The sequence below is a fragment of the Schistocerca serialis genome, chromosome 1, assembly GCF_023864345.2.
Source record: "Schistocerca serialis cubense isolate TAMUIC-IGC-003099 chromosome 1, iqSchSeri2.2, whole genome shotgun sequence".
Taxonomy (NCBI): Eukaryota; Metazoa; Arthropoda; class Insecta; order Orthoptera; family Acrididae; genus Schistocerca; species Schistocerca serialis.
The window spans coordinates 522,271,025-522,298,510 of record NC_064638.1 but is presented as its reverse complement, the minus strand read 5'-3'; the positions used below and the strand labels follow the sequence as shown (position 1 = coordinate 522,298,510).

The following is a 27,486-nucleotide window of genomic DNA, read 5'->3' as shown; positions in this document are numbered from 1 at the left end:
AACATATAATAACAGTAATGATAATATCGGTAACTAAATTAACAATCTATAAGTGATGTAGGCCACACAGTTGTGATTTGGTTACAATAATGTTTATTCAGAAAGCAAACTAATAGTGAAAGTGGTCATATTTAGAGTTACTGTTACATTCGAGCGTAAATCCATTTGACACAGTTCGATCATTCACAATCTCATCGCGAAATACAAGTTATCTACGTGAAAAGTTAAGAGTTCACACCAGGCATGCGGCTGCTCACCACTCAGAGACTAAGTACCACGATACCACACAATGCGAAATTTTCTAATTCGTTTCACTTCCTAGCTGCCTAAAGACTGACTGTCCGCTTTCGTGTCTCAATCCGAACTGTACGCTTTGGTGTCTCCAGGCGAACTGTCCGCTTTCGCGTCTGCACTAGCACTGTGCCCTTTGGTGTCTAGATCAGAACTGTCCATTTCTGCCCGTCCCCCGCCACATTTCCTGTTTCCAAGGGACTTGTGGTAGTAACTGAAGCACAAGGACAGCTATGGACTAAGTGAACATTATTGCACACCACCTGTACCCCTCCATACTTGATGTCTTCTGAAAGATACGCCCTCTTCCAACAGGATAACTAACCATGCTATAAGTCAATAATCATGCTACAGGACCTTGAGGAGCATGATGGTGAACTCATCTTAATTTCTTGGCCACCAAATTTGCCTGATCTGAATCCAATGCAACACATGTGGAATGCTATAGGGTACCAGCTCCAAACCACTGGTCCGTAATTCTCAGGAATTATGTGGCTTATGTGTATGCATATGTGCACTGTACCTTACGACTTGTTGAATACATGCCACACAGAATCACTGCCGTACAGTTTTCTAAAGGCATTAGGCAGGTGGTTACAATGTTTTAGCTCATAAATGTATATAAACCTTTGTCCTATGAGACATTCAACTTCAAGATGTTTGTTGATGATACAACCATTCTGATAAATGCCAAACAAACATATTCAACAAGCTGACTCTTAAGACATTAATGTCGGCAGTACTGACGTTGTTCAAGGTAAGTTAGCTATAAATAAAGATTTAACAAATTACATTTACTTTCCTTCTATCATAAGGACAACTTCAAATACTGGAAACAATATCCACTTATTCCTGGTACTTCCGCTTTATAATGTGGCACAAATTGTTTTTGGAAGATTTTTTTCAGATCAAAGAAAACCTGTCAGGGAGGGAGGGAGAGAGAGAGAGAGAGAGAGAGAGAGAGAGAGAGAGAGAGAGATCACAATCCCATAATAGCAATACACTGAAGGATAGATGGCCATTGACCACTGTAAACCAGGACATTTAACTTGTTTCAGGGAGGTGTATCTTTATGTGGGAGTTGTTGGAGTTGTCTTGCCACAAACTCAAAATCAGCACAATACTATATGCTGGTAACATGGCAATGCTCACTGAAAGTAAACAAGAAGTTAGTCACGTGGATAAGGAAACAGAACGTACGCTAGATGCTGACTATATCAGCATACACAGCAGGTGGACATTTTGTGTGGTTAACATTAAACTTGGACAAGAGAGGCTTAATGAGATGTATGAACTTCGGTATCTCAGAAGTAGAAGGAAGACACAAGACAGACTTAATAGCAAAGACTGCTCAAGGCAAAAGGTCTTCTATAAAAAGAAACAGCTGTTAACATTAAAAAATAATAGAGCTTGAAATCAGAAAAAAGGATATGTTTGGAACATGCCTCAGTACAAAAGTGAAATACAGGCAATCTTATGGAGTCCTTCGCTGTCAACTCCCAAATCGGCAAGCTCACTTGCACAGATTGCCAGCCTAAGCCATGTGACATGCCACTAATCCACATCCTGTGGCAGGGAGAGCCTATGCAGGCAAGGACTGCAGAGCCCCTGTTGGAAGGGTTGAAAACACGCGGATTGACCAGCACATGAGCAGTCATGGTTCAGGTTGCAGTCACCCATTCGTAGTCAATGTGGTCTGCTAACTACAGCGAAACCCCACTTTTACACTTTTCAAGGGACTTCAAAAAATGGTATAAAATGCAGGAAAATGTAAAATGTGGGAAATAACTTTTTAAGCAGTAAAAGTTACGTGTAGGATACCACCTCGCATTTTCGCACTTTATGTGTGATATATGTACGTAACAGGCATCAAACTACCTGCCAGGAACCTGTTTACTATCTGATAAAGATGTATTATGTAATAAAAACCGCTGATGTGACTGGAATTGATAACTGTCTGGAAGTAGGAACGTTTGACTCAATATCAGACATCTTAATTGATGTTTTTGAAATTCAGCACTGTCATTCATTATTTAAATAACGAAATACTGCACTAGTTACATATTTTTTCATGCTTAGCACAATGTGATTTGAGAATTTTTTCTCGCTGTCAAGTGCAAATATGTACATAAGTATTTTGTGTGGTGTTTGAATATGTCATATTCTGCGTCTCTTGCTCTGTAGTAGTCTTTTTGAGTTTATCAGGTACTGCGCCTCCTCAGTTACATGGAAAACCACACACACGCAAACTATCACTCACACTGTTTGTTTGTGTAACATAAAAAAAATACATATGTAAATACTGCACTTGAGAAGGACAGTAAATTCTCAAAACATATTTTGCTCGTCATGAAAATATACGTAACTGGCACTGTGTGTAAACTAAAAACATCTGAGCAACGCTAAGTGAATGGCGGTGTTAACTAGCAATACAAATGGCCAAATGCTGCAAGACGCTAAATATAGTTCGACAAAGGCGTCATGATGACCACAACAATCACGGAACTGTGTTTGCGCAGTAGAGACAGTTTGGAAATGGTTGTGACTGGTAATAATATCTTTATTTGAACAAATCTAGTTACTCCCACCAGCCACCATGCCCAGTAGAGCTTGGCAGTGGCGGGAGATACGCAAAAATTGTTCCAACTTTTACATGTTTACCAGTTCAAATCTGCTGAGTAGAGTGCCCTGATGGCAAGAAACTTAATCATACAATATTTGTATACATTACTGGATGCACAAATTGTTCCAACTTTTACATGTTTACCAGTTCAAATCTGCTGAGTAGAGTGCCCTGGTGGCAAGAAACTTAATCATGCAATATTTGTATACATTACTGGATGACCAACATCATGCCAGGATCATTTTTTTCTCCACGAACATTTTTTCGTGATGCATTAATCACAGGAACATTATAAATACGTTGATGCAAAATCAGGAGCAAAATTAACATTGTGGACATAGGAAATTTGATGGAGACGATAAAAAATACCATAAATGGCAGAAAAACATTAATTCCAGGAATATAAAAGCTGGGTTATACTACAGTTGTTATTTGGAATTTTTCGACTTCTGACATGGGATTTGAGTTGCTTTGTTGAACACTTTGCTTGTACTGTGGCCTGTGGTTTATCTGGATGCTGCATCTAATAAAGTTAAGTAATACCAAATTGTTGCCAAGTGCTATTCATCTCATTACTCTTTTGTGTTCAAGTGCCATCTCATCTTCATCTCTTACTCTTGGTGTAACACAAAACATGTGGTGATGAAGAATCTTCGAGGGTTTGCTGTCTTTTGGCTGTTAACAAAACTGGATTCGAAATTTGTGCTTGTTTTGCTGTCATTGTTGCTTTTTGCTTGCTCTAACTTCTTGAATTCTTTTTCCCTTTGTCTTTGCTTGTATTTGCGCTTCCTTTCACTGCTGCATTTACTGCAACTGTCTTCTTATACAAACTGCACAACACTCGCGCTGTTATCTTTGTTCCTTTTAGCTAATTGCTTTAGCATGTTTTGTTCTTGTTATTGTGTAATGATGGCTATCAATCTGCAGAAACCCTCTTTAGTTCACGTTATTCAGTTTCTAGCCCAGAAAATGCACAATTAATGCAAATGATGACCCAGATCCTGTCAAACCAAGCAGTAGCAGCTGTGGTGTCACCGCCAGACACTACACTTGCTAGGTGGTAGCCTTTAAATCGGCTGCGGTCCGTTAGTATATGTCGGACCCGCGTGTCGCCACTATCAGTGATTGCAGACCGAGCGCCGCCACACGGCAGGTCTAGAGAGACTTCCTAGCACTCGCCCCAGTTGTTCAACCGACTTTGCTAGCGATGGTTCACTGACAAAATACGCTCTCATTTGCTGAGACGATAGTTAGCATAGCCTTCAGCTACGTCATTTGCTATGACCTAGCAAAGCACCATGTTCAGTTACTATTGATATTGTAAATAATGTACAGACAAGAGCGACGTTCACCATTTATGGATTAAAGTTAAGTATTCCACCAGCTACGTCTGTTTTTCTAAATTCTAATTTCCTTAACCTGTTCCACGACCTCACGCCAGCCTGCGTGAGCTAAAACGCGTGCCTTTCGGCTTCCTCTAATAATACGGGGTTGGCTCTCCTGCCAACCCACAACAGCAGCGGCAACAGCAGACACAGCAGCAACACCACAACCTGTAGCCCAGCCACAACAACTACAAGTGCTAAACTTAGTACACTAAACTCTCGCTAATACAGCCCTCAAGAGTCCGGCCTCTCAGTAATGTAGCACACTGCCACCTTCTAATCGTTCAACCTGAAATGACACCTATAATAATGAAATTTCATCTGCAACAATGTTGTTAGTTAATTATAATGTCCAACATTCCTGTACATTTTGAAATTGTGACTTTCCTTACAGATCATTATTGTGGCTTCTAAAGGGAAACAAGTTATGCTAGACCTCAAGTAGAAATTTGAAATTAGATATAAAGTGAACTGAAATTCTTCACAGAAAACCATTGGTGCTGGCAACAGTGTTGGAAGAGTAACTATTTATGACCAAACTTCCACAGAAAAGGAGTAATAATAAGCTCACAGGAAAGTTATGATGAAACTGATGAAGAAGAGGACATAGGAGAGAAGAACATGAGAATATCTCAAACTGCTGGAGCTGGAGACGTCTTCCTGGAGTACATTATGCAACAATCAGAAACACGGCAGGACCTATGAAATGCTTGTAAAGCAATTGTGTGATAAAGCATACTACTGCCGTGTATCATCATGGTGACAACCAAAACTTTGGGACATGTTTCATAGTGAATGTCGAGTGATACCAATATGCGTGTACACACTCAAGGACAAAGTTTTCTGTAAAAATGAATGTTTCTTTTGATTTGATAAAGTACGAGCCCGATGTTTTTATACTAAATTTTAGACACTCTCAACAATCTGGCACTTCCACTACTCCGACACCCGTACGTGCAAGGAATGGCCGGTTTAGCATGAGTCTAGTGTATCACCTTTTCGACCACTGACAAAAAACTTCCCTATTTTCTTGCTATGGTTGGTGTGACCACTTCGCGTCTCACTAAAAAACTGTTCCTCACCATGCATCCTGAAAGTGTGGCCTTTGAAGATTTGGTAGTTGTGCTAGACAAGGAGCACCCCACAAACCAATCATCATTATCATTAGCTTAAAGTGGCTGCATCTAGGTACTTTTTTGGCCTCTAGTGACAATCAACAACATCTACATCTACATCTATATCTATATACTGCAAACCACCTCACAGTTTTTGTTGGAGGTTGCTTATGATACCACTTCCTTTTTTTCCTCTTACCTGTTCAATTAATAAATGGCATGTGGGAAGAAAGGTAGTTGGTAGGCCTCCATTGTTGTTGTTGTGGTCTTCAGTCCTGAGACTGGTTTGATGCAGCATCCATGCTACTCTATCCTGTGCAAGCTTTTTCATCTCCCAGTACCTACTGCAACCTACATCCTTCTGAATCTGCTTAGTGTATTCATCTCTTGGTCTCCCTCTACGATTTTTACCCTCCACGCTGCCCTCCAATACTAAATTGGTGATCCCTTGATGCCTCAGAACATGTCCTACCAACCGATCCCTTCTTCTGGTCAAGTTGTGCCACAAACTTCTCTTCTCCCCAATCCTATTCAATACTTCCTCATTAGTTATGTGATCTACCCATCTAATCTTCAGCATTCTTCTGTAGCACCACATTTCGAAAGCTTCTATTCTCTTCTTGTCCAAACTATTTATCGTCCATGTTTCACTTCCATACATGGCTACACTCCATACGAATACTTTCAGAAATGACTTCCTGACACTTAAATCAATACTGGATGTTAACAAATTTCTCTTCTTCAGAAACACTTTCCTTGCCATTGCCAGCCTACATTTTATATCCTCTCTACTTCGACCATCATCAGTTATTTTGCTCCCCAAATAGCAAAACTCCTTTACTACTTTAAGTGCCTCATTTCCTAATCTAATTCCCTCAGCATCACCCGACTTAATTAGACTACATTCCATTATCCTTGTTTTGCTTTTGTTGATGTTCATCTTATATCCTCCTTTCAAGACACTGTCCATTCCATTCAACTGCTCTTCCAAGTCCTTTGCTGTCACTGACAGAATTACAATGTCATCGGCGAACCTCAAAGTTTTTATTTCTTCTCCATGAATTTTAATACCTACTCCGAATTTTTCGTTTGTTTCCTTTACTGCTTGCTCAATATACAGATTGAACAACATCGGGGAGAGGCTACAACCCTGTCTTACTCCCTTCCCAACCACTGCTTCCCTTTCATGTCCCTCGACTCTTATAACTGCCATCTGGTTTCTGTACAAATTGTAAATAGCCTTTCGCTCCCTGTATTTTACCCCTGCCACCTTTAGAATTTGAAAGAGAGTATTCCAGTCAACATTGTCAAAAGCTTTCTCTAAGTCTACAAATGCTAGAAACGTAGGTTTGCCTTTCCTTAATCTTTCTTCTAAGATAAGTCGTAAGGTCAGCATTGCCTCACGTGTTCCAGTGTTTCTACGGAATCCAAACTGATCTTCCCCGAGGTTGGCTTCTACTAGTTTTTCCATTCGTCTGTAAAGAATTCGTGTTAGTATTTTGCAGCTGTGACTTATTAAGCTGATAGTTCGGTAATTTTCACATCTGTCAACATCTGCTTTCTTTGGGATTGGAATTATTATATTCTTCTTGAAGTCTGAGGGTATTTCGCCTGTTTCATACATCTTGCTCACCATATGGTAGAGTTTTGTCAGGACTGGCTCTCCCACGGCCGTCAGTAGCTCCAATGGAATATTGTCTACTCCGGGGGCCTTGTTTCGACTCAGGTCTTTCAGTGCTCTGTCAAACTCTTCACGCAGTATCATATCTCCCATTTCATCTTCATCTACATCCTCCTCCATTTCCATAATATTGTCCTCAAGTACATCGCCCTTGTATAGACCCTCTATATACTCCTTCCACCTTTCTGCTTTCCCTTCTTTGCTTAGAACTGGGTTTCCATCTGAGCTCTTAATATTCATACAAGTCGTTCTCTTATCTCCAAAGGTCTCTTTAATTTTCCTGTAGGCGGTATCTATCTTACCCCTAGTGAGATAGGCCTCTACATCCTTACATTTGTCCTCTAGTCATCCCTGCTTAGCCATTTTGCACTTCCTGTCGATCTCATTTTTGAGACGTTTGTATTCCTTTTTGCCTGCTTCACTTACTGCATTTTTATATTTTCTACTTTCATCAATTAAATTCAATATTTCTTCTGTTACCCAAGGATTTCTACTAGCCCTCGTCTTTTTACCTACTTGATCCTCTGCTGCCTTCACTACTTCATCCCTCAAAGCTACCCATTCTTCTTCTACTGTATTTATTTCCCCCATTCCTGTCAATTGCTCCCTTATGCTCTCCCTGAATCTCTGTACAACCTCTGGTTCTTTTAGTTTATCCAGGTCCCATCTCCTTAAATTCCCACCTTTTTGCAGTTTCTTCAGTTTTAATCTACAGGTCATAACCAATAGATTGTGGTCAGAGTCCATATCTGCCCCTGGAAATGTCTTACAATTTAAAACCTGGTTCCTAAATCTCTGTCTTACCATTATATAATCTATCTGATACCTTTTAGTATCTCCAGGGTTCTTCCATGTATACAACCTTCTTTCATGATTCTTAAACCAAGTGTTAGTTATGATTATGTTGTGCTCTGTGCAAAATTCGACCAGGCGGCTTCCTCTTTCATTTCTGTCCCCCAATCCATATTCACCTACTATGTTTCCTTCTCTCCCATTTCCTACACTCGAATTCCAGTCACCCATGACTATTAAATTTTCGTCTCCCTTCACAATCTGAATAATTTCTTTTATTTCATCATACATTTCTTCAATTTCTTCGTCATCTGCAGAGCTAGTTGGCATATAAACTTGTACTACTGTAGTAGGCGTGGGCTTCGTATCTATCTTGGCCACAATAATGCGTTCACTATGCTGTTTGTAGTAGCTTACCCGCATTCCTATTTTCCTATTCATTATTAAACCTACTCCTGCATTACCCCTATTTGATTTTGTGTTTATAACCCTGTAGTCACCTGACCAGAAGTCTTGTTCCTCCTGCCACCGAACTTCACTAATTCCCACTATATCTAACTTCAACCTATCTATTTCCCTTTTTAAATTTTCTAACCTACCTGCCCGATTAAGGGATCTGACATTCCACGCTCCGATCCGTAGAACGCCAGTTTTCTTTCTCCTGATAACGACATCCTCTTGAGTAGTCCCCGCCTGGAGATCCGAATGGGGGACTATTTTACCTCCGGAATATTTTACCCAAGAGGACACCATCATCATGTAATCATACAGTAAAGCTGCATGCCCTCGGGAAAAATTACGGCTGTAGTTTCCCCTTGCTTTCAGCCGTTCGCAGTACCAGCACAGCAAGGCCGTTTTGGTTATTGTTCCAAGGCCAGATCAGTCAATCATCCAGACTGTTGCCCTTGCAACTACTGAAAAGGCTGCTGCCCCTCTTCAGGAACCACACGTTTGTCTGGCCTCTCAACAGGCCTCCATATGACCTGTAAATTCTCTGATTTCTTACTGTTGTCTTTTCATGTGATGTATGTGAGCAGCAGTAAAACACTGTGTGACTGTTACCAGAATATACTATCTTGCAATTTGTGCTATCTTGGAATTCCAATGGTAAACCTCTCCACAATGCACAATGTCTCTCTTTTAGCATCTGCCATTGAAGTTTGTCGAACATCTCTCACTCTTACTCTCACACTGACTAATCAATCACATGATGAAACATGTCATTCTAGGTTGGATTTTTTCAATTATTTCCAATTATTTAGTCCAACCTGATAAGTGTCCCACACTGATGAGCAATATTGAAGAATTAGCCAAAGAAGTGTCTTGTAAATAACTTCTTTTATGGATGAATTACATTTCCTTAAGATTCTTGCAATGAGTCTCAGCCCAGAATCCACTTTTCCTACAATTTATTTCATGTGGTGGTCCACATTTATGCCATTTTAGATAATTATTCTTACGTACTTTATAGTAGTTACTATTTTCAGTGATTTGTTGCCAATGCAGGCCGTTTGTAAGTTAGTTATACAAAAGTAACTTTTATTTGTGGAAAGGGTAAATAACTTACCGAAATATTTGATACAGCACTGAATGCTCTATATCTACAAGCTTGATTCCCACCTATCACTGTTAGTTTCTGATGTGCCGACTTGGTGGAATGATCAAATGAGTTAGTCCAACAGTCATGATTGAGTAGTATAAGGCTGCAGAGCACATGCAGTGTTGTTTATGGTTTCATGAATCCAGATCCACTACTACATTTCAGAGACAATTCAGGACTAAATATTGCAAGCCACCACCTCAGAGACAAAGTGTTATTAACTGGAACAATTGCTTCACCAAAACTAGCTGTGTATCACATAGGACAGTGGGTCAGTGTCAATCAGAGTCTCTGATACAGTAATTGAACAAGTTCAGCAGCCTGAAATTTGTAGGCCAGGTAAGTCAATGAGATGTGCCAGCTTTGAACTGAGTACACTTAGTGTTACAGTGTAAAAGGTATTACAGAAATACCTGTCACTCAAACCCTACAAATTGCAACTGTTGAAAGCTTTGAGAGAAAGTAACAAAGAAAAAAATGAGCCGAGTTTTGAGTAGAAACGTTTAATAAAATAAAGACTGAAGGTGCTTTTCTTAATAAAACTACATACAGTGACAAAGCCGACTTCCATACCTGCAGTAAAGTGAATCAGCATAATGATCAGATATGGATGAGTAGAAACCATGTCACATAATCAAACATGTATGGGACTCACCTAAGGTAAATGTATTTGGCACTGTAAGCTGTAACAAGATTTACGGTCCTTTCTTTTTTGCCAAGTCAATTGTAACTAGCCTATTGTACACGTACACGCTTGAACATTACCTAATGTCTGAATTACAACAGGATATGGGCACAGAATTTATATTCCTGCAAGATGGCACGCCACCACAGTATCATTGTGAAGTTGTTGCTTATCTCTGTAGGAATGTGCCAACTCTGGTGGTGGCCATCACGATCACTTGATTTAACCCCATCAGACTTCTGTGCATGGTGTTACATTTAAGAAAGCACTTTTATTCCTCCGATTCCAGGAAACATCAACGAGCTGCAAAAATGGATAACACAAGACTTTCTTCATAGGATTTGGCAGGATATTGATTACAGATGGGAATTTGTTGTGTTACAACAGATAGCTACACTGAACATTTGTAAGTGAAACTTGAAGATATATCGCATTCAGTGTTATTTACCTTTTTCACAGTTAAAGGTGAACACCCACAATGTAGTTTATTTCTTTACCTGTTTATGTACAAATCCATTCAGGGTTAATTGCCAGTTCCTACCTAATTCTCATTGCTCTGCAGCTCTTCCCGCAACACTTCCCTGGAGTACTCTTGAAATTATCTATACATCCAATGATAATGTTCCATTAAAGGTGACATACTGAGTCATATTTGCATGGAAGTCCTGAATCCAATAATAAATGCAGTCTGGTACTTTGTGAGCTTATATTTTTTTCAGCTAAACAAAAGTGTGGAACCATATCAAATGAAGTCCTAAAGTTCATGAACACAGTCTCAGCCAGCATGTCACTGTTTATAGAAATCTATATCTTATGGATGAACAGAGAAATTTAGTTTCTCAAGATCTATTTGTGCAGAATTCATGCTGATTTTTACAGAGGAGATTTTCATTCTACAAAAACGTCATAATTTGTGAGTATAAAACATGTTCCATAATTCTACAATGTATTGATGTCAACAACACACACCTATAATTATGTGTATCTGTCCTATGACCATACATGTAAACGCAAATTAGTTGACAATGAAAAAGACAGGGATGCAGTTAGAAGTCTGTCAAATCTGTGTTGCAGGAGAATGTTGAAGATGCAATGGATTGATTGAGTAAGGAATAAAGAAGCCCTGCAATGAGTCAGAGAGAGAAAAAATGCATAAAAGGCAGAGGGATTTGGCACATAATACAGCAGTTACAGAAAACTGCATTTGTGCAGTCATGGCGAGGAAAGAATCACAGGCACGGTTTGATAAAAGAGTTTTATTTTTTAGACTCTCTCTTGTTGTGTTTTGATTGTGTCTTTGTTGCAGCTTTAGTTTTTGAACTATTAACAGCAGATGACAATCCTCAAACTACATCTATTTTATGGTACTGACTATGTTTATTAATCTAATTTTATGTATTTATTATTCTCCTCAGTAGTTTTTATTAATTGAATTTCACTGTCCCAGAAGTTGTTGAAATGTTTGGAATATGGTTCCTCTGTCACATATTCTAAGTAATTTGCAACTAGCATTCTGCATCCTAGGGTCATTAAGCACAAATTGGTCAAATGAATGTGTACATAAATAAGTAAATACCTCGGTCTTTGGTATCCTACAAGACACAAAAGTTTTAAAAAGGACAAACATTATGTTAACCATTGTACATCCCTTGCTATTATGCATCAAAAGCCATCAAAATTGTTGTTATTTATAACCCAACTAAGTACAGAAACTGAGCAACCACTTCATGAATTTTAGGTGTAAATATGAAAGTCTACTATAAGTAGTCAAGTAGTATAACATAGGAGAAGCAGTACTTGAAATTTCATTTACTAAGAAATACAGACCATAAATAACAATAGGCTTCAGAATAATTTTAAAAAAAACTAAATAATCTGAAAAAAAGGACTATCCTCATAATTTTGTTTTCCTAATATGTTACATCCCTCTAATTATAAAAATTATTTATATGATGAAATTTACTGTTTTCCATATGTTGTGTCAACTAAATCTTTTCAGGAACAATTTGGAAATGTTTATTCCATATCTCAAACAGGGAAAGGATGCCAGTACACCAAATTAATTGTGCAAATAAAAAAAATTAAAACACAAAAGGTGGTGAAAAAAGAAAATACCTGAGAGATTTATGATACAATGATGCAAGACGGTGGTGAATAGATGCTGCGCGGAACTGGTAAACAAGCTGTCGTGGACCTGGTGTTTCAAGATCACAGTATTTTAGTGCTTTTTGCAAGAAATCCACTACTTCTCTTTCCACTTCTTCTTGAGTCTATAATAAGAAGGAAAACTTTAGTAAAAAAGAATACATAGATATAACTAATAGGTGCAGGTACACTATGCTGAACATCAAATAAGTAACTGTAAATCAGGATGTAGTTAAGGCATTAAGATATCACATACAGAAGAAAGATTAAGATTTAACACTGAATCGCTAATGAGAGTGTTAGAGATGGAGAACACGTTTAGATGGGAGAAGGACAAGAAAGGTAACTCGCTAAGTATGTGGCCATGTCCTTTTTCAAGGGAACTATGTCTACATTTGCCTTAAATGACTAAAATAAACCATGGGAAACCCAAATTCTAGATGGTTGGACAGGGATTTGAACTGCTGTCCTCTCAGCTAAGAGTCCAGTGTCATATGATTGAACCGCTTTTAAGTGATCAGGTGGCAATGCACTCAGACTTCGTATGATAGCTGGACTCTTAAGTGGGTCATATAAAATTTCATCTTGTACTCATAATGAATTAATTTACTGATTCACTCAACCAGATCTATAGACCCCCCCCCTCCTCCTCCACAGAAAAGAACTTTCAGGGACATGGAAAGAGTGAATGTAACAGATTAAAAAGAAAGGCAACTGTCAGAAACTGCCTTAATAGTTACCTATCATTAAACTGCTGCCAAGTATTGATACTGATTGAGGCTAATTTAAATACCACAAATCAGGAAGAAAGCAGCTACTCAGAAAGAAAAAAAAGCTGTTTTTATCAAACAATGGAAAAATCCAGGATGGTTTCAGTTGTCTGAGACTGCAGATGTGTGTTTAAGTCTTGTGTGTGTGTGTGTGTGTGTGTGTGTGTGTGTGTATTGCTGACAAAGGCCTTTATGGCCGAAAGCTATAATTGTGTGAATCTTTTTGTTGTGCCTATCGCAACTCAACATCTCCGCTAAATGTAAAGTTGTGTTTATTTACTTATATTAAATAACCCATTTTTACAGCCTGTGTTGCTGTTTAGTCTTCAGTCTGAAGGCTAGTTTGATACAGCTCTCCACACTATTCTGTTCAATGCAAGCCTCTTCATCTTTGCATAACAGCATAGCACATATTAGTAACAACAGATGGTAACCTATGTCCATATCAACCTGCTTACTGAAGCCAAGCCTTGGTCTCCCGTAATGTTTTTACCCCACACTTCCATAACCATTCCTTAATGCCTCAGGGTGTATCCTTTCAACGAATTGCTTATTTTAGTCAAGTTTTGCCATAACACTACTTTCTCCCCAACTCATTGCAGTACCTCATCACTTACTAATCAACCCATCTAATGTTCGGAATTCTTCTACAGCATCGCATTTTTTTTATTCTCTCCTTGCCCACTTTGCTTGTCAAGCTCCTACAGTGTGTTCATAACTTATTTGGATTTCCAGTTTCTGGCTTTATGTTTGATGGTAGCTTGGTTATAATATTTGCCCTAAAATACAAATCCCTCTCTGAAGACCAGGCAAAGAGGTGAGTCTGCACAGAAACTCTTTTGTGCCTTTTGTGGCAGTTGTGCAAATCACAGTTAATTTGAAGCTGGTTTTTATTATTAGCAACATGAGACATTACGAAGTAAATGTACTGGGAAGTAGGTGCATGTCTTCCAACATTTATACAATATTCTCAATGGTAGTTTTTGCTGAATAAATAATTTATTAATTGGAAGTGAAAGTATGTAAAATAAGTGATCACCCTGGATTTCAAGTCAACTCGCTTACAGATACTTCCAACCAGAAGACCACGAAGGAATGGGATTTCTTGTAATTCTTTATATTTATATTATGTGAAATTCAAAACTCACATATCAATATCCCAAAGCAGTTCAATACAATTCTTTAAAATTCTCAAGAACATCCGCTTTAAAATTTTCCAAGAATTCTTAATTCACTGAAGTTAGGTCTGTGTTATGTCTGTGTGGTTGAACACACTTATCTAAAAGCAACATGACGAATTTTCATGGGGTTTTCACAGGTAACTTGAGTGTAGCTTGGGGTAACATACAGGATTTTATTTCATCAAAACTGGAATATGGGGACAAAGATGTCATAATTTAAAGTTTTATCTAAGATCACCTGTTCAACTTAGTAGTTCGGACATTTAATAATCACAGCGTAGCTCATCTTAGGACCAACAGATGGCACTTTCAGCTTTGTAGCATACCAAAGAACCAATAGACATTGCTGTCTTTCTAAAAAATAAAAATCCTCAGCGACAGACATTGCTGTAATTACCAGTTTTGTGTGTGCACCACTTCACTGTTCACATGAAGTGTGTGGCTGATTCATCCACTAGAGGCTACCTGGCCCGCTAAAATGGCAGCAGTTGCATGCGCAGTCTGGAACTAGTGTCCGTATATTTCAGAGTGCAAGGCTCCGCTGGTCACTCTTGTATTGTACCTTGTTGTGTGTACTGCTTGAGCAGTGAAATACAGTGTTCTTGGGTTATAACAGATGTATTTTCAGAAGTTTTTCTCAGTGACAGAATTCAATCTTATCTTTGCTAATAAAACTAACACTGAATTTACTTGGCTAGAGTATACAGATTTATTGATTTTGCTTGTGTATTAAGAACTTAAAGACATTGCTTTGCTCCTTACACTTTCTGCATTCAGAGAAAATTAGGTTTTAAGTGGCTCTTTGGAAATTCCTTCCAAAAGCAAACTCTGATTGAAAGCTTCATATATAATTTCACTCCTCAGAACCCTTCACTCACATAGGTTTAAAATTATTTCCCTCCAACAATCATCAAAGAAGCAGAAATTCTGACAGGAAGTGACACAAGTGAGTTTTTATACCCTGAATCCCGCGTATTCCTAACAAATTACCATTTTGCTTTAAACGTGTATTATTTCTGGTGAGCTTATGCCATGACCATAAACTAAGCACAAGGAAAGACACTGCATGTTGCAGATGTGGACCTTAATGTCAATTGCTTTTCCTACAACCATCTCTAAACAGCTCTTTTCTGTGTAAGTGAAGTAAACAAGCTCTTCGTTCAAGTCGCCAATCGCACTACTTCGAACATTGTATAAAATGAAGCTTTATAAATCCCCTAGGCTGTGGCTAAGCCATGTCCCCGCAATATCCTTTCTTCCAGGAGTGCTAGTTCAGCAAGGTATGCAGGAAAGCTTCTGCGAAGTTTGGAAGGTAGGAGATGAGGTACTGGCAGAATTAAAGCTGTGAGGACGGGTCGTGAGTCATGCTTGGGTAGCTCAGTTGGTAGAGCACTTGCCCGCGAAAGGCAAAGGTCCTGAGTTCAGGTCTTGGTCCGGAACACAGTTTTAATCTGCCAGGAAGTTTCCTAGAGTGAAAATTTCATTCTGGGAACAATAAATTCCACACACACGAAGTCTTGGATACAGCTATAAACAAATACCCAGGCAATGCCAGATTTCTCAGCTAGTTTAAATACAAAAATAGTCAAATATACGCTAATATATCTAAAAACAAAGATGATGTGACTTACCAAACGAAAGCGCTGGCAGGTCGATAGACACACAAACAAACACACAAAATTCAAGCTTTCGCAACCAACGGTTGCTCCATCAGGAAAGAGGGAAGGAGAGGGAAAGACGAAAGGATGTGGGTTTTAAGGGAGAGGGTAAGGAGTCATTCCAATCCCGGGAGCGGAAAGAGTTACCTTAGGGGGAAAAAAGGACAGGTATACACTCGCACACACACACACACATATCCATCCGCACATACACAGACACAAGCAGACATTTGTAAAGGCAAAGAGTTTGGGCAGAGACGTCAGTCGGGCAGAAGTAAAGAGGCAAAGATGTTGTTGAAAGACAGGTGAGGTATGAGCGGCGGCAAATTGAAATTAGCGGAGATTGAGGCCTGGCGCATAACGAGAAGAGAGGATATACTGAAGGGCAAGTTCCCATCTCCGGAGTTCTGACAGGTTGGTGTTAGTGGGAAGTATCCAGATAACCCTTAAAACCCACATCCTTTCGTCTTTCCCTCTCCTTCCCTCTTTCCTGATGAAGCAACCGTTGCTTGCGAAAGCTTGAATTTTGTGTGTATGTTTGTGTTTGTTTGTGTGTCTATCGACCTGCCAGCGCTTTCGTTTGGTAAGTCACATCATCTTTGTTTTTAGATACATTTTTCCCAGGTGGAATGTTTCCCTCTATTATATCCAAATATACGCTAATTGACACATATCTAATTATCATTCTTTATGAAAAATGCATGTGAACTGAGGGGAAATACAATAGTGGAGTATCTCCACAGGGAGAGAGTTAATAATACTTGTTATCTATGTGAGTTTGCAAACTTTACAGTATGCATTTTACTATTAGATGATGATAGCTGCTTTTACTCATTATATTTTTAAAGAGTTACAGTGCACTGATTGACACTAGTGACTGTGGGATATCTAATTAGAAACAGGAAGACAAGCATTTTTTTAATTAGTATTAGATATGTGTTAATTAAGATATATTTCATTAACTTCATATCCAAACTGTGTGCGTATTTGAACAAAAAAAAGAGGATTGAAATATGGCTCAAACCAGTGACCCAATGGTTACCAGTCTCGAGCACTACTGATTGAGCAACACGGCCTGTCCAAAAATTGTCTTAACTTTAGTGACTTGAGTTGCTCACAAAAGATCAAAATCAATTTTCTTGAGAATTCTTGAGAGTTGCATTGCGCGGCTTGTGGGGAAGCAAGCACTTACTGGCAAGTCTAGTGTGGCAAGCAAGATACTGATTTTTCTCTGTTGCATGGCCAAGGTCAAGACAGGAGTGCCTAATGCATGCCAGGAACAGAGAAACAAAGAAATTGCATAATAATCTTATGTAAAATTAATCATCATCATCATCATTGTCGTCATCTTGAACCCCAGGCTGAATCTGTTTGGAACACAAACCTTGCCATCTAGTTCTATTATGCCACCATCTTTCTGTGTTCACTCTGGTCCCGACCTCCACACCTTTCAGCTGTCTATGCTTTGGTCTTCCTCTTGGTCATTTCCTCTGCATCTCCATTTTATGTATTGTCTTGGGAATCCTCTTATTTTCCATTCTCTTTAAGTGCCCATAACAAGTTGGTCTCCATGTTTCTACCTTTCTCTGTGATGGTTCCTCTTTCACTATATCCCTTACCTTTTCATTCTTCATCCTATCTCTCTTCGTTTCTCCTATCCCACTTCTGTAGAACTCCATTTCACATGTCTGAAATCTTTTTACATCTCTTTTCTTCATAATCCATGTTTCAGACGTGTAGATCTGTACTGGGTTGTAGTTACTTCTATAAATCACATCTTTGGTTTTTTTGTGGAACATCTTTATTTCAAACTAGTGTTCTAACACTTCACAGGAATGCTTCTACCTGTCTGCCTCTTCCTCTATCATACTTCCAAAAGTACTTATCATTCTCCACCTTCTTTAGTTGCTCACTTCCAACCCTTATTCCGCTAGTTGGTCTACCTTTCTATCTAGCTGTAACCAGGATCTCACATTTGTTTGCATTAAATTTCATTTCAGACTGTCTCACAGATACTTCCCAAGAATCTAGCTGTTCCTGAATCTCCTCCTCCCTGTTTCTCCAGATCATCAAGCCTTCCATGAACACTACTGATTTCATTTCGTCTTCTCCAGTTTTTTCTGCCACCTTAGTCATCATCTCATCCAAGGCAACAATGAAGAGGAGAGAGATGACAACACACTGCCCTGTTTCCCACCATTTGTTTGCTGGAACCAATTTGTCCTTTCATTTCCAACTTTCACACAACTCAGATTTCACAATGGTGCTGCTGGAGCTACCTTATCTGCAAATGTGAGGCCAACAGTTGACCTCCCTGTTCTGAAGCTGTGCTGTTCCTCTTTCAATTTGTTCTCGACCCTTTTTTGGATTTCCGATTTAGCAAATGCTCAAAGTACTACTTCCACACTATCGTCAGTGTATCTTTGTTGTTAATCTCATTCCCACCACTATCTATCATTGTTGCATCCACTCTCAAACCTATTCTCTATCTTCCTCCACCATTTTTGTCCATTCTTCCATCCACTTTCTTCTCTCACCAGCCACTGTCTCATTTGCCTCTTTCTTCTTTTACTTATACTCCTCTCTTGCTAATTCAGTCCTTTCTCGGAACCACAGTCTGAAGGCCCTGTTCATCCTTCCCACTAATTCCTTGACTCTTCTAATCCACTGTGATGTCTCCTTCCCCCATTTTCTACCATTTGTAATTTCACATGCAGCTACTGCAGCTTCTACCATAGCACTTTTAAATTGTCCCCATTCCTCTTCTAGTGTTTCTAGTTCATCCCTTGGTAACCTTTACCATGTAATCTCCTGGCATTCTTCCTTGCATTCCTTCTCCTGCAGTTTATATACTCTAACCCTTCTTTTTTGGTACTCTGCCTTCTTCCATTCTTTCATGAACCTCATGTCATCACCATCATCATCAGTGCCAGTAGTCACTATCCAATGCTTCTGCACTAGATTCCTGCTGTATTACATTACTCTGTAGCTCTCTTTCTTCCGCAACCATGGGTTACCTATCACTAAACCATTTCTCTTACAGAATTGCAGCAATCTCTTTCCTCCTTCACTTCTACTTCCCCATCCTTCTCCTCGCAGTACATTTTCATTCCTTTGTTTTTCTCTCCCTTCATATGCATTTAAGTCTCCCATGACTATTATACTTTGTCCATTCAACTGCTTTTGTTGTTCTTCCTCAAAGTCCTCCACCTCTTGAGATGCACAGCCCACTTGAGGGGCATACACCTGAACCACATTGTTACTTCTTCCCTTTGTAATTATTCTGATCTTCATTATCCTGTCACTCATCCTCTGTACCCCTTCATAATCCCATTGCTTATCCTCTGTACCTTTTCTTTCACACCATCCCTCACAATAATCCCCACTCCCTTTCATTGTTTGTTTTGTTTTACAGCGCAAAAACAACTGGGGTCATTCATGCCCAGGTCAAAACTACAGAACACGAACACAGAGAGGAGTTAAAAAATGACTATATGTCAGTCCCAACTGATGTAAGAGAAGACAGCTAAAAACAGAGACATGGAGAAAGAGCTAATACAGAAGCAGAGGTCCAAACCTAAAAGTCAAATGGCCTGCACCATATTGCTTTGGCAGATAAAAAGTAAAACATGGTCGACAGCCCGCTCATAATTTGTTAAAATGGCCGATAACTCAGGTGGCAAACCCAAGCTGGAGCGTAAATGGTTAAAAAATGGGCATTCCATCAGGAAGTGGTGGACAGTTAAAACTTGGGCACAATGTGTACAAACTGGTGGGCGAACGTCACGTAACAAATGATGGTGACTAAAAAGGCAATGCTCAATACGCAACCTAGTTAAAATGACCTCCTCCTGGCAGGAGGGCCGAGAAGAGGTCATCCAAGCCACAGGGAAAGGCTTAATAACCTGGATTGTATTCCCATGAAGGGAGGATCAATGGTGATGCCAAAGTGAGACCACCTCCTGAGAGGCGGTAACACAGAGACCACTGGAGGCAATATAGGAACTAGTGGGCTGAGGTAAGAGGACTGCAGCCTTGGCAGCAGCGTCAGCAGTCCCGTTTACTGGCAGACCGACATGACCAGAAACCCACATAAACATCACAGTGGCTCCACCAAAGGTGAGCAAGTGGCGGGTTCCTGTTGCACTAAGGTATGGGCAGTGTGCAGCACACACAGATATTGAAGGGCACTGAGAGAGTCAGAGAAGATGACGCAAGTGAAAAGTCTGTGTTGCCGGATGTACTCCATGACCCAATACTGGATCAAGAGCTCATCTACAAATACTGAGCAGTGTGCGGGAAGCCGATATCGAAAAATGTTGGCGCTAATGACGAAGGCACACCCGAAACCACGATCAGTCTGAGAACCATCAGTGTACACAAATGCACTATCGTGAAGTTCCATGTGAAGGTCGTCAAACTGAATGTGACAGAGTAAGGCTGGAGTAGTGTCCTTACGAAGTGATCAAGGCCAAGGTTAACACAAGCTATGTCACAAAGCCAAGGTGGTGAAGAGTTCACACCCAACAGGAAAGCTGCAGGTAGTGTGAAATTAAGCTGCCGGAACAAGTGCCGAAAGCAGGTTCCAGGAGGTAACAGAGAAGAGGGACACACTCCATACTGGCGATCAAGGGAATCATCGAAGAAGGTGGCATATGATGAGTGGCCACGCATGGCAGACAAATGGTGTGCATACCTGCCGAGGTGAAAGTCACGGCGATAGGACAGTGGTAGTTCATCAACTTCGGCATTCAGACTCTCAACCGGGCTAGTGTAAAAGGTGCAACTGGCCTAACGGATGCCACAATGGTGGATAGTGTTGAGACAGCATAAGAGGGACAGACATGCAGACGCATAAGCACAGCACCCATAGTCTTAATTTCGAATGGAAAGGGAATGGTACAAATGGAAGAGGGTGGTTTGATCTGCACCCCAAGGAGTACCAGTGATGACGCGTAGGACATCGAGGAACCGCATACAGTGGGCTGCCAGGTAAGATACATGGGAGGAACAAGAGAGTATTCTATCAAGCATGCGCCCCAGGAATTTCGTAGTTTCAACAAACAGAAGAGCAACAGGCCCAAGATGCAAAGATGGTGGGAGAAACCAATTGCACCGCCAAAACTTCATACAGACGGTTTTACCAATGGAAAAACGAAAGCCATTGTCAATGCTCCAGGAGTAAAGATGATCAAGACATCGTTAAAGACGCTGCTCAGTGAGACAGGTCCATGGAGAACTGCAACAGATGGCAAAATCATCAACGTAAAGGGAGCCAGAGATACCTGATAGGAGACAGGCCATTATAGGTTTAATGGTGATAAAAAAGAGGATGACACTCAGGACGGAACTCTGAGGCACACTGGTTTCCTGGATAAAGGTGTCCGACAAGGCAGAACCCACACACACCTTGAAAACTCACCTTGAAAATTCCTGAACAAAACAGGGAAGGCGGCCACGGAAGCCAAACTCGTAAAAAGTACGGAGGATATCAGTTCTCCAGCAGGTCTCGTAGGCCATCTCCAAATTGAAAAACACAGCCACAGTGTGGGATTTCCACAGAAAACCATTCATGACATGGGTGGACAAAGTAACAAGATGGTCAACTGCAGAACAGCCTGCTCAAAATCCACAGTGTGCAGTTGTCAGTAAATTTCCAGACTCGAGTCACCATACCAGCCAGGCATGAATCATATGTTCCATCACCTTGCAAATACAGCTGGTGTGAGAGATAGGGCAGTAGCTAGAAGGAAGGTTTTTGTCCCTACTGGGCTTAGGTATGGGTATGAAGGTGGTATCAAACCAACATACGGGAAATATACCCTCTGTCCAGATGGTTGTACATATTAAGCAGAAAGTTGTTGCTCTAAAGAGATAGGTGCTGCAGCATCTGAATGTGGACAGCGTCTGGCCCTGGGGCGGAGGATCGGGGTGAACTGAGAGCATGATCTAGTTCCCTCATAGTAGCACTCATGATTCTGAGAAGAGGAGAGTATCACCCTAGCCTCCTCCACTTGTTTCTGGCGAAGGAAGACAGTGTGATAGTGGGAAGAGCTCGAAATTTCCAAAAAATGGTGGCCTAAGGCACTGGGGATAGCAATAGGGTCCACGATGACACTGTCTGCTACTGTCAAGCCGGAAATTGGTGAATGGATCTTGGTCCCAGAGAACCGTCAGAGATCGGCCCACACAACAGAGGAAGGGGTGGAACTGTTAAAAAGAACTAGTGAATGGAGTCCAACTAGCTTTTTTGCTATCTCGAAGAACGCAATGACACTTTACAGGCACCTGTCATTAATGAATACAGTTTGCCATCGTAGGATGACGGTTAAAAACATGGAGAGTGGCGTGGTAAAGAGGAAGTATAAGGAATGGAACATTCTGCAGCAGTGAGGATAACGTTTGTGAGATATTCCACGTGGTCGTCACAACTGGAGAAATCTAGTTCGCCAGGGACAAGTAAAGCTGTGTCAGACTTAGTATGCTGCCATTTGGCTGTGCACGCAGGTGGGGTAGGAGTCAGAAAATGGATAGCACATGGGAAAAGGTCACTCAAGCACGTGTCAGAAAGAACGGACCACTCAAGACGATGGGCAATCTGGGCAGTGGAGAAGGATAGGTCCAAATGGGAATAGGTGTGCTAGAAGTCGGAAAGGAATGGGGGTGATCCAGTGTTAAGGCAGAAGAGGTTGAGTAAGATTTAAAAATATATGAATACAGGTATAAAATGTGACAACAGGTACTAGCAAATAGTGGAAGTACAGCAATGAAATGATATCATTTGTAAAAAACCTTTGCAGTACTTTGACCAGAATATTCACAAGTGCAATGGTTCATGTGTGAAAGATGCACTCTATGAATTGTATGATTACTAAAATTTTACAACAAATTGAGCAAAAAATTGTAATGTATTTCATTGAAAATGCTTCAGGACGATGTTACTAATTACTATTTTAACCTTACAAGATCAATTAAATTTAGTCACACTGTCCCATTTCCCAGTCTGAATCATATCAGCCAAGAGGGCAGCTCTCTGACAGCTCTCTGGGAGAACCCCAAAGGGAATGATGCGCATTAAAGTCACCGAGCAGCAGAAATGGGGGAGGTAGCTGCCGAATAAGCTGAAGGAAGTCTGCCCTGGTCACACCGAATGATGGACAGACATAAAAGGTACAGAGGGAAAAAGTCTGGTGAGGAAGGAAAAGGCAAACTGCAACAGCCTGAAGGCAGGTAGTCAGGGGGATGGGTTGACTTTCTACGTCAACCATTATGAGCAGCATGACGCCCCCATGAGATGGAATGCCAATCTCAGGGGGAAGGTCAAAACGAACCAGGAAGAAATGTGAAAGCTCAACGTGGTTGTGAAGTTGTAATTTTGTTTCCTGAAGGCAGAGTACAAGAGGACGCTGCAAAGCTAAAAGCACCTGTAAATCCTGTTTGTGGGACTGACGGCCATGTACGTTTCATTGGAGGAGAGTCACAATGAGGCAGAAATGAAGAGGTGTCACCTCAGCAGTTGCCAAGTGACAGCTTGCGAAGAGTTGCTGTTACAGGGCACAGAAGCTAGAGAATTCTGCTCAATGAGGTCAACAGAAACATTGGCTTGCTTGTGCTGTCGATCTGTGGAGTCCAACACAGAGCAACGGTTGGCGGTGCGCACTAGCGACACGGTGGCCGGCAAGGCAACACCGTCAAAGACGAGCTTGAGGTGGCAATGGAGAAGATCGTTTGCCTTTGTTGGACTTCGAGCCTTTCAAGTTAGCAGGTGTTGTTTGGCTGGAGGGTCATAGGAAGTGGTCATGGGAGTATTCCTTCTGTCCTTTCTGGCCTACTGGTTGTATAGCTGGTGGCTGCGCCCCTTGAGGTGAGAGTTTGATGGCTTGTTGCGCAGCTGGACGAGGTGGATAGTGATGCTACCTTGACACTAGGCAATTTCACAACCTCCGAGCTGAATTTGAGGTCGCATGTCTGTGTGTCCATGTCCTTCATGTAGTGAGAGGTAACAAGAACAGAACTCTAAATGCCAGACGGGAGAGGGCACGGTTTTCGACTAGCCAATAACTTGCGAGCAATTGGGTAAGGCACTTTTTCCTTTACCTGGATCTCCTGGACAGCCCGCTCATCTAGATACATGGGACAATCCCACGAGGCAGCGGCATGGCCACCACTGTAGTTGATACAGCGGGGAGAAGGAGGTGGACAATCGTCCTCATGCACATCCCTACCACAGGTTACACATTTGGCTGTGTGTCGACAAGACGTTCTAGTGTGATTGAAATGATGACAATGGTAGCAACACATTGGGTTTGGAATGTACGGTCGGACTGTGATAACTTCATCGCCTGCTTTGATCTTGGACAGAAGCACCACTCTATTAAAGGTGAGAAAAAGAGTGCAGGTGGGCAGTAAGGAGGAAATCTACCTTCTTCATTACCTGATGGACAGCAATGACACACTGGTCAGAGAGGTATGATTGGATTGCGGCCTAGGTCAGACTGTCGAGCAGCATAGTGTAAATATCATAATTTGAAGAATTCAAAGTTCTATGTGCCTCGACACGAACAGTACAGCTGTGGAGAAGCAGGGCGTGGCAAACAGTTGTTGTGCTTGAGAATCAGAAGTAGTCTCCAGAAGCAAAGTGCCATTCCGTAAATGAGAGCAGGATTTCATAGAGCTGGCAATTGCATCAACACCTTTCTGAATAATAAACGGATTTAATGTTGCGAAGGACCGACTGTCTTTTGTACGTGAAACCACAAGGAACCGGGATGCAGTTGGAAGGGTCTTTGAATCGTTAGATTCATTCTGCTTTCGTTTCGTAGACATTGATTGTGAAGATGATTGGCTCATTGTGAGAAAATCCCCCACGATTGCCAGCGTCTCTGATGGTACCCCTTTCCAACTGGGTGCTCCCTTCACAAGGGGGTGCACCTGCCTTAGGTGATTGTTCACACCTCCCAAACACCTGACAGAGGGACCAGTCGGCAAATTGGAAAGGTAGCAGCCTGGCCTGTACCAGTGGGTAGGTGCGAACCCTACCTGTTGACCCGGGACTGGGAATTACACATTACCCAGTCATCTGTTATGTGTCAGATGCATGGGCCGGCCATCAGGTGTGCACAGTGAGGAAAATGAAAAAGAGGAACCTCAAACACCGAAGCGGAGAAACGAGAGGATAAGGGAAACGAAGAAAGGAAAAGGGAACAAAAAATGTTCCCCCAAGGCAAAAGCTGAAAAGTGTGTCTATTGCAGTATAATCACTTGTTCTTCTTGAGCGTAAACATTTTTTATAATTTCTTTGTGCATTTTTATGGTTTAGTTGACAGTGGGTAAAATGTTATGTCAAAAACAAAGGTAATAAAAAATGGTGCCCTTTGGACATCAAAATTCAACAAACTAGTATGTGTTATAGATAATGTTTCACATAAAGATATTTTCTTTTACTTGATAAAAATCAAACAATGGAAACTCCATGTACAATTATCAACAATGTAGGAAAAGACAGGTTGCTATTTACTGTAAAGAACAACACACGTCAAGTTATGGAGTGGCATGTGCATGAGATGTGCCTGCTTGAGTGTGTGAATAGTGTGTGTCTTGATTTTACTGATGAAGGCTGTGGCTGAAAGCTTCATGTGCCTGATAGCAACTTGACATATTTCCTTTTACTTGCATATAACTGGTACTGCTCCCTTCCAATCACTATTTGTGGACTGAGAAAAGTGAACTCATATTTTGAAAACAATTTAGGCACTTCGCTCTATAGCACAAAAAAAAAACAAATGGCCTTTCCTGATTTTCAACAAACAGCCTTTCCTGACCATAGCACGAAAAAACAAATACCTTTTCCTGATTTTCAACGAATGGCCTTTCCTGACTGACATTATATGAATGTTAACTGTTCAGATCAATATTCTTTCATTTCTCTCCTTTTTTTTATCTTTTCTTAATTTTCAAAGACTGTATTGTCCCAATGACACAAATTCGAATGAAGCAATAAATTGTTGTTAACTGATAAATAAATGACTCTCATTACTTCATTTTCAAACATTTGGTGATTTGTCATTCTTTCAAATGCACACCTCCAACCATGCATATAACCCTTGTTAAAATTGCTATTTAATGCCTACACCTCTCTGAAAAAACAGTTTATTCATATTCTTAGGTTGCCATGACATGTTAATTTGCCTTTTTGCTTGTTCTTTCTCCTCAATATGTTTCAACGAATGATTTACATGTAACAATCTCATAGAAATGTTTTAATTTCATGTGTACATAGCTGGGGATATATTTTAACCACATCCATGTATGAGCACTTGGATTAACACATGCACACAGTATCAAGAAGATATGTTCATACCTTTGTACCAAGCTCTGGGTAGTCCTGCAGTAGAGAAGCCATTGTAAATACTGTTGTTGACATCTCCCATACAACAGAGTGCCAAATACTTGGATTATTTTTTGCGTTACCGAGTGCATGGATAGCTCTCTGGTAGTAGCTCATAGCCTACAAGGAAGGAAATCAACCTTTTTAATAAATACTATAAATTCATAACTGTTACTGTATGGTATGGAAAGTTATGGCAGTCTATAAATAACTTTGGAGCAAATGTAACACCTTACAGAATAGTAGAAACATTGAGACATCAATAGGGACACAAAGATGAATGAAAACTTCACTAGCCTTAGGACAGACAAATCGTTTTTCATGGTAGAATACATATACATACAAACATCCCCCCCCCCCCCACACACACACACACACACATATACACATACACGCCAGAACGCTAGTGAAATTTCATTCATTTTTAGAGTGTCTGTTGATGACTCTTCATGGTAAAGCATTACTACAGATTTTGCAAATAATGTGCTGTTACAGAAACAAACACTCTGGCCCAATAACACAGAAATTGCAGTCTGAAAAATGAGAGTTAAAGCAGTTTGTCTCTTTCGGTATCATATCAGGAATTGCTTCATTGTCTGTCAGCATCACAGGTCTCTTCCACAAAATAACACACACTGATGATGAAGACAGTAAAAAAATACCTATAGTAAATCAAACAGTATAAGTATGCAGCCACATATCACGAACAGTTTAGGAAATTAAATGAAAACCAACACAAAGTTAATCAATCATCACTGAATTAAAATTCCTTTCATTGCAGCTTCAATTTTTGGTTGGCTAACTGATTAATTGATTGATTCAACCAAAAGAATTGACAAAATAGGCCATCCTGATTCCTCAAACCCCTCCTTGTAGTGTAACGTACCATTCTGATGAAGAGGTGTGTTGCATTAGCATTTTTTAAGCAACAAATGATGATTACCAAAGTTTATTTTCATAATGTATTAAATAATCTACTGTTCGGATGTATGTTTCATTTATGCACAGGTGTCACGAGATGGAGGGACGCAGCACATCTGCAAGCCGGGACAACTATAATCATCATGCCACACTAATGGTACCTGCTGGTCGGCAGTTTATTCTATTTTGTCTGGGCCTGCCTTGCCCAACTTTTATTTCAAGAGTTGGACTTGTAGTCTTCAACTTCCAGCA

The 27,486-nt window shown here is 40.5% G+C and overlaps 1 protein-coding gene across 1 annotated transcript in view; it reads right to left on the bottom strand.

The window, feature by feature from the left end:
• The window catches only part of LOC126474463 (erythroid differentiation-related factor 1), a 233,225-nt gene that overhangs the window by 42,506 nt on the left and 163,233 nt on the right, over positions 1-27,486 (bottom strand). Inside the window, exons 15-16 of the mRNA XM_050101939.1 lie at positions 26,287-26,433; positions 12,288-12,442 (exon numbers count right to left, since the gene is read on the bottom strand). Coding sequence (XP_049957896.1) covers positions 12,288-12,442; positions 26,287-26,433 — 302 coding nt within the window. The remainder of the gene's footprint in view (positions 1-12,287; positions 12,443-26,286; positions 26,434-27,486) is intronic.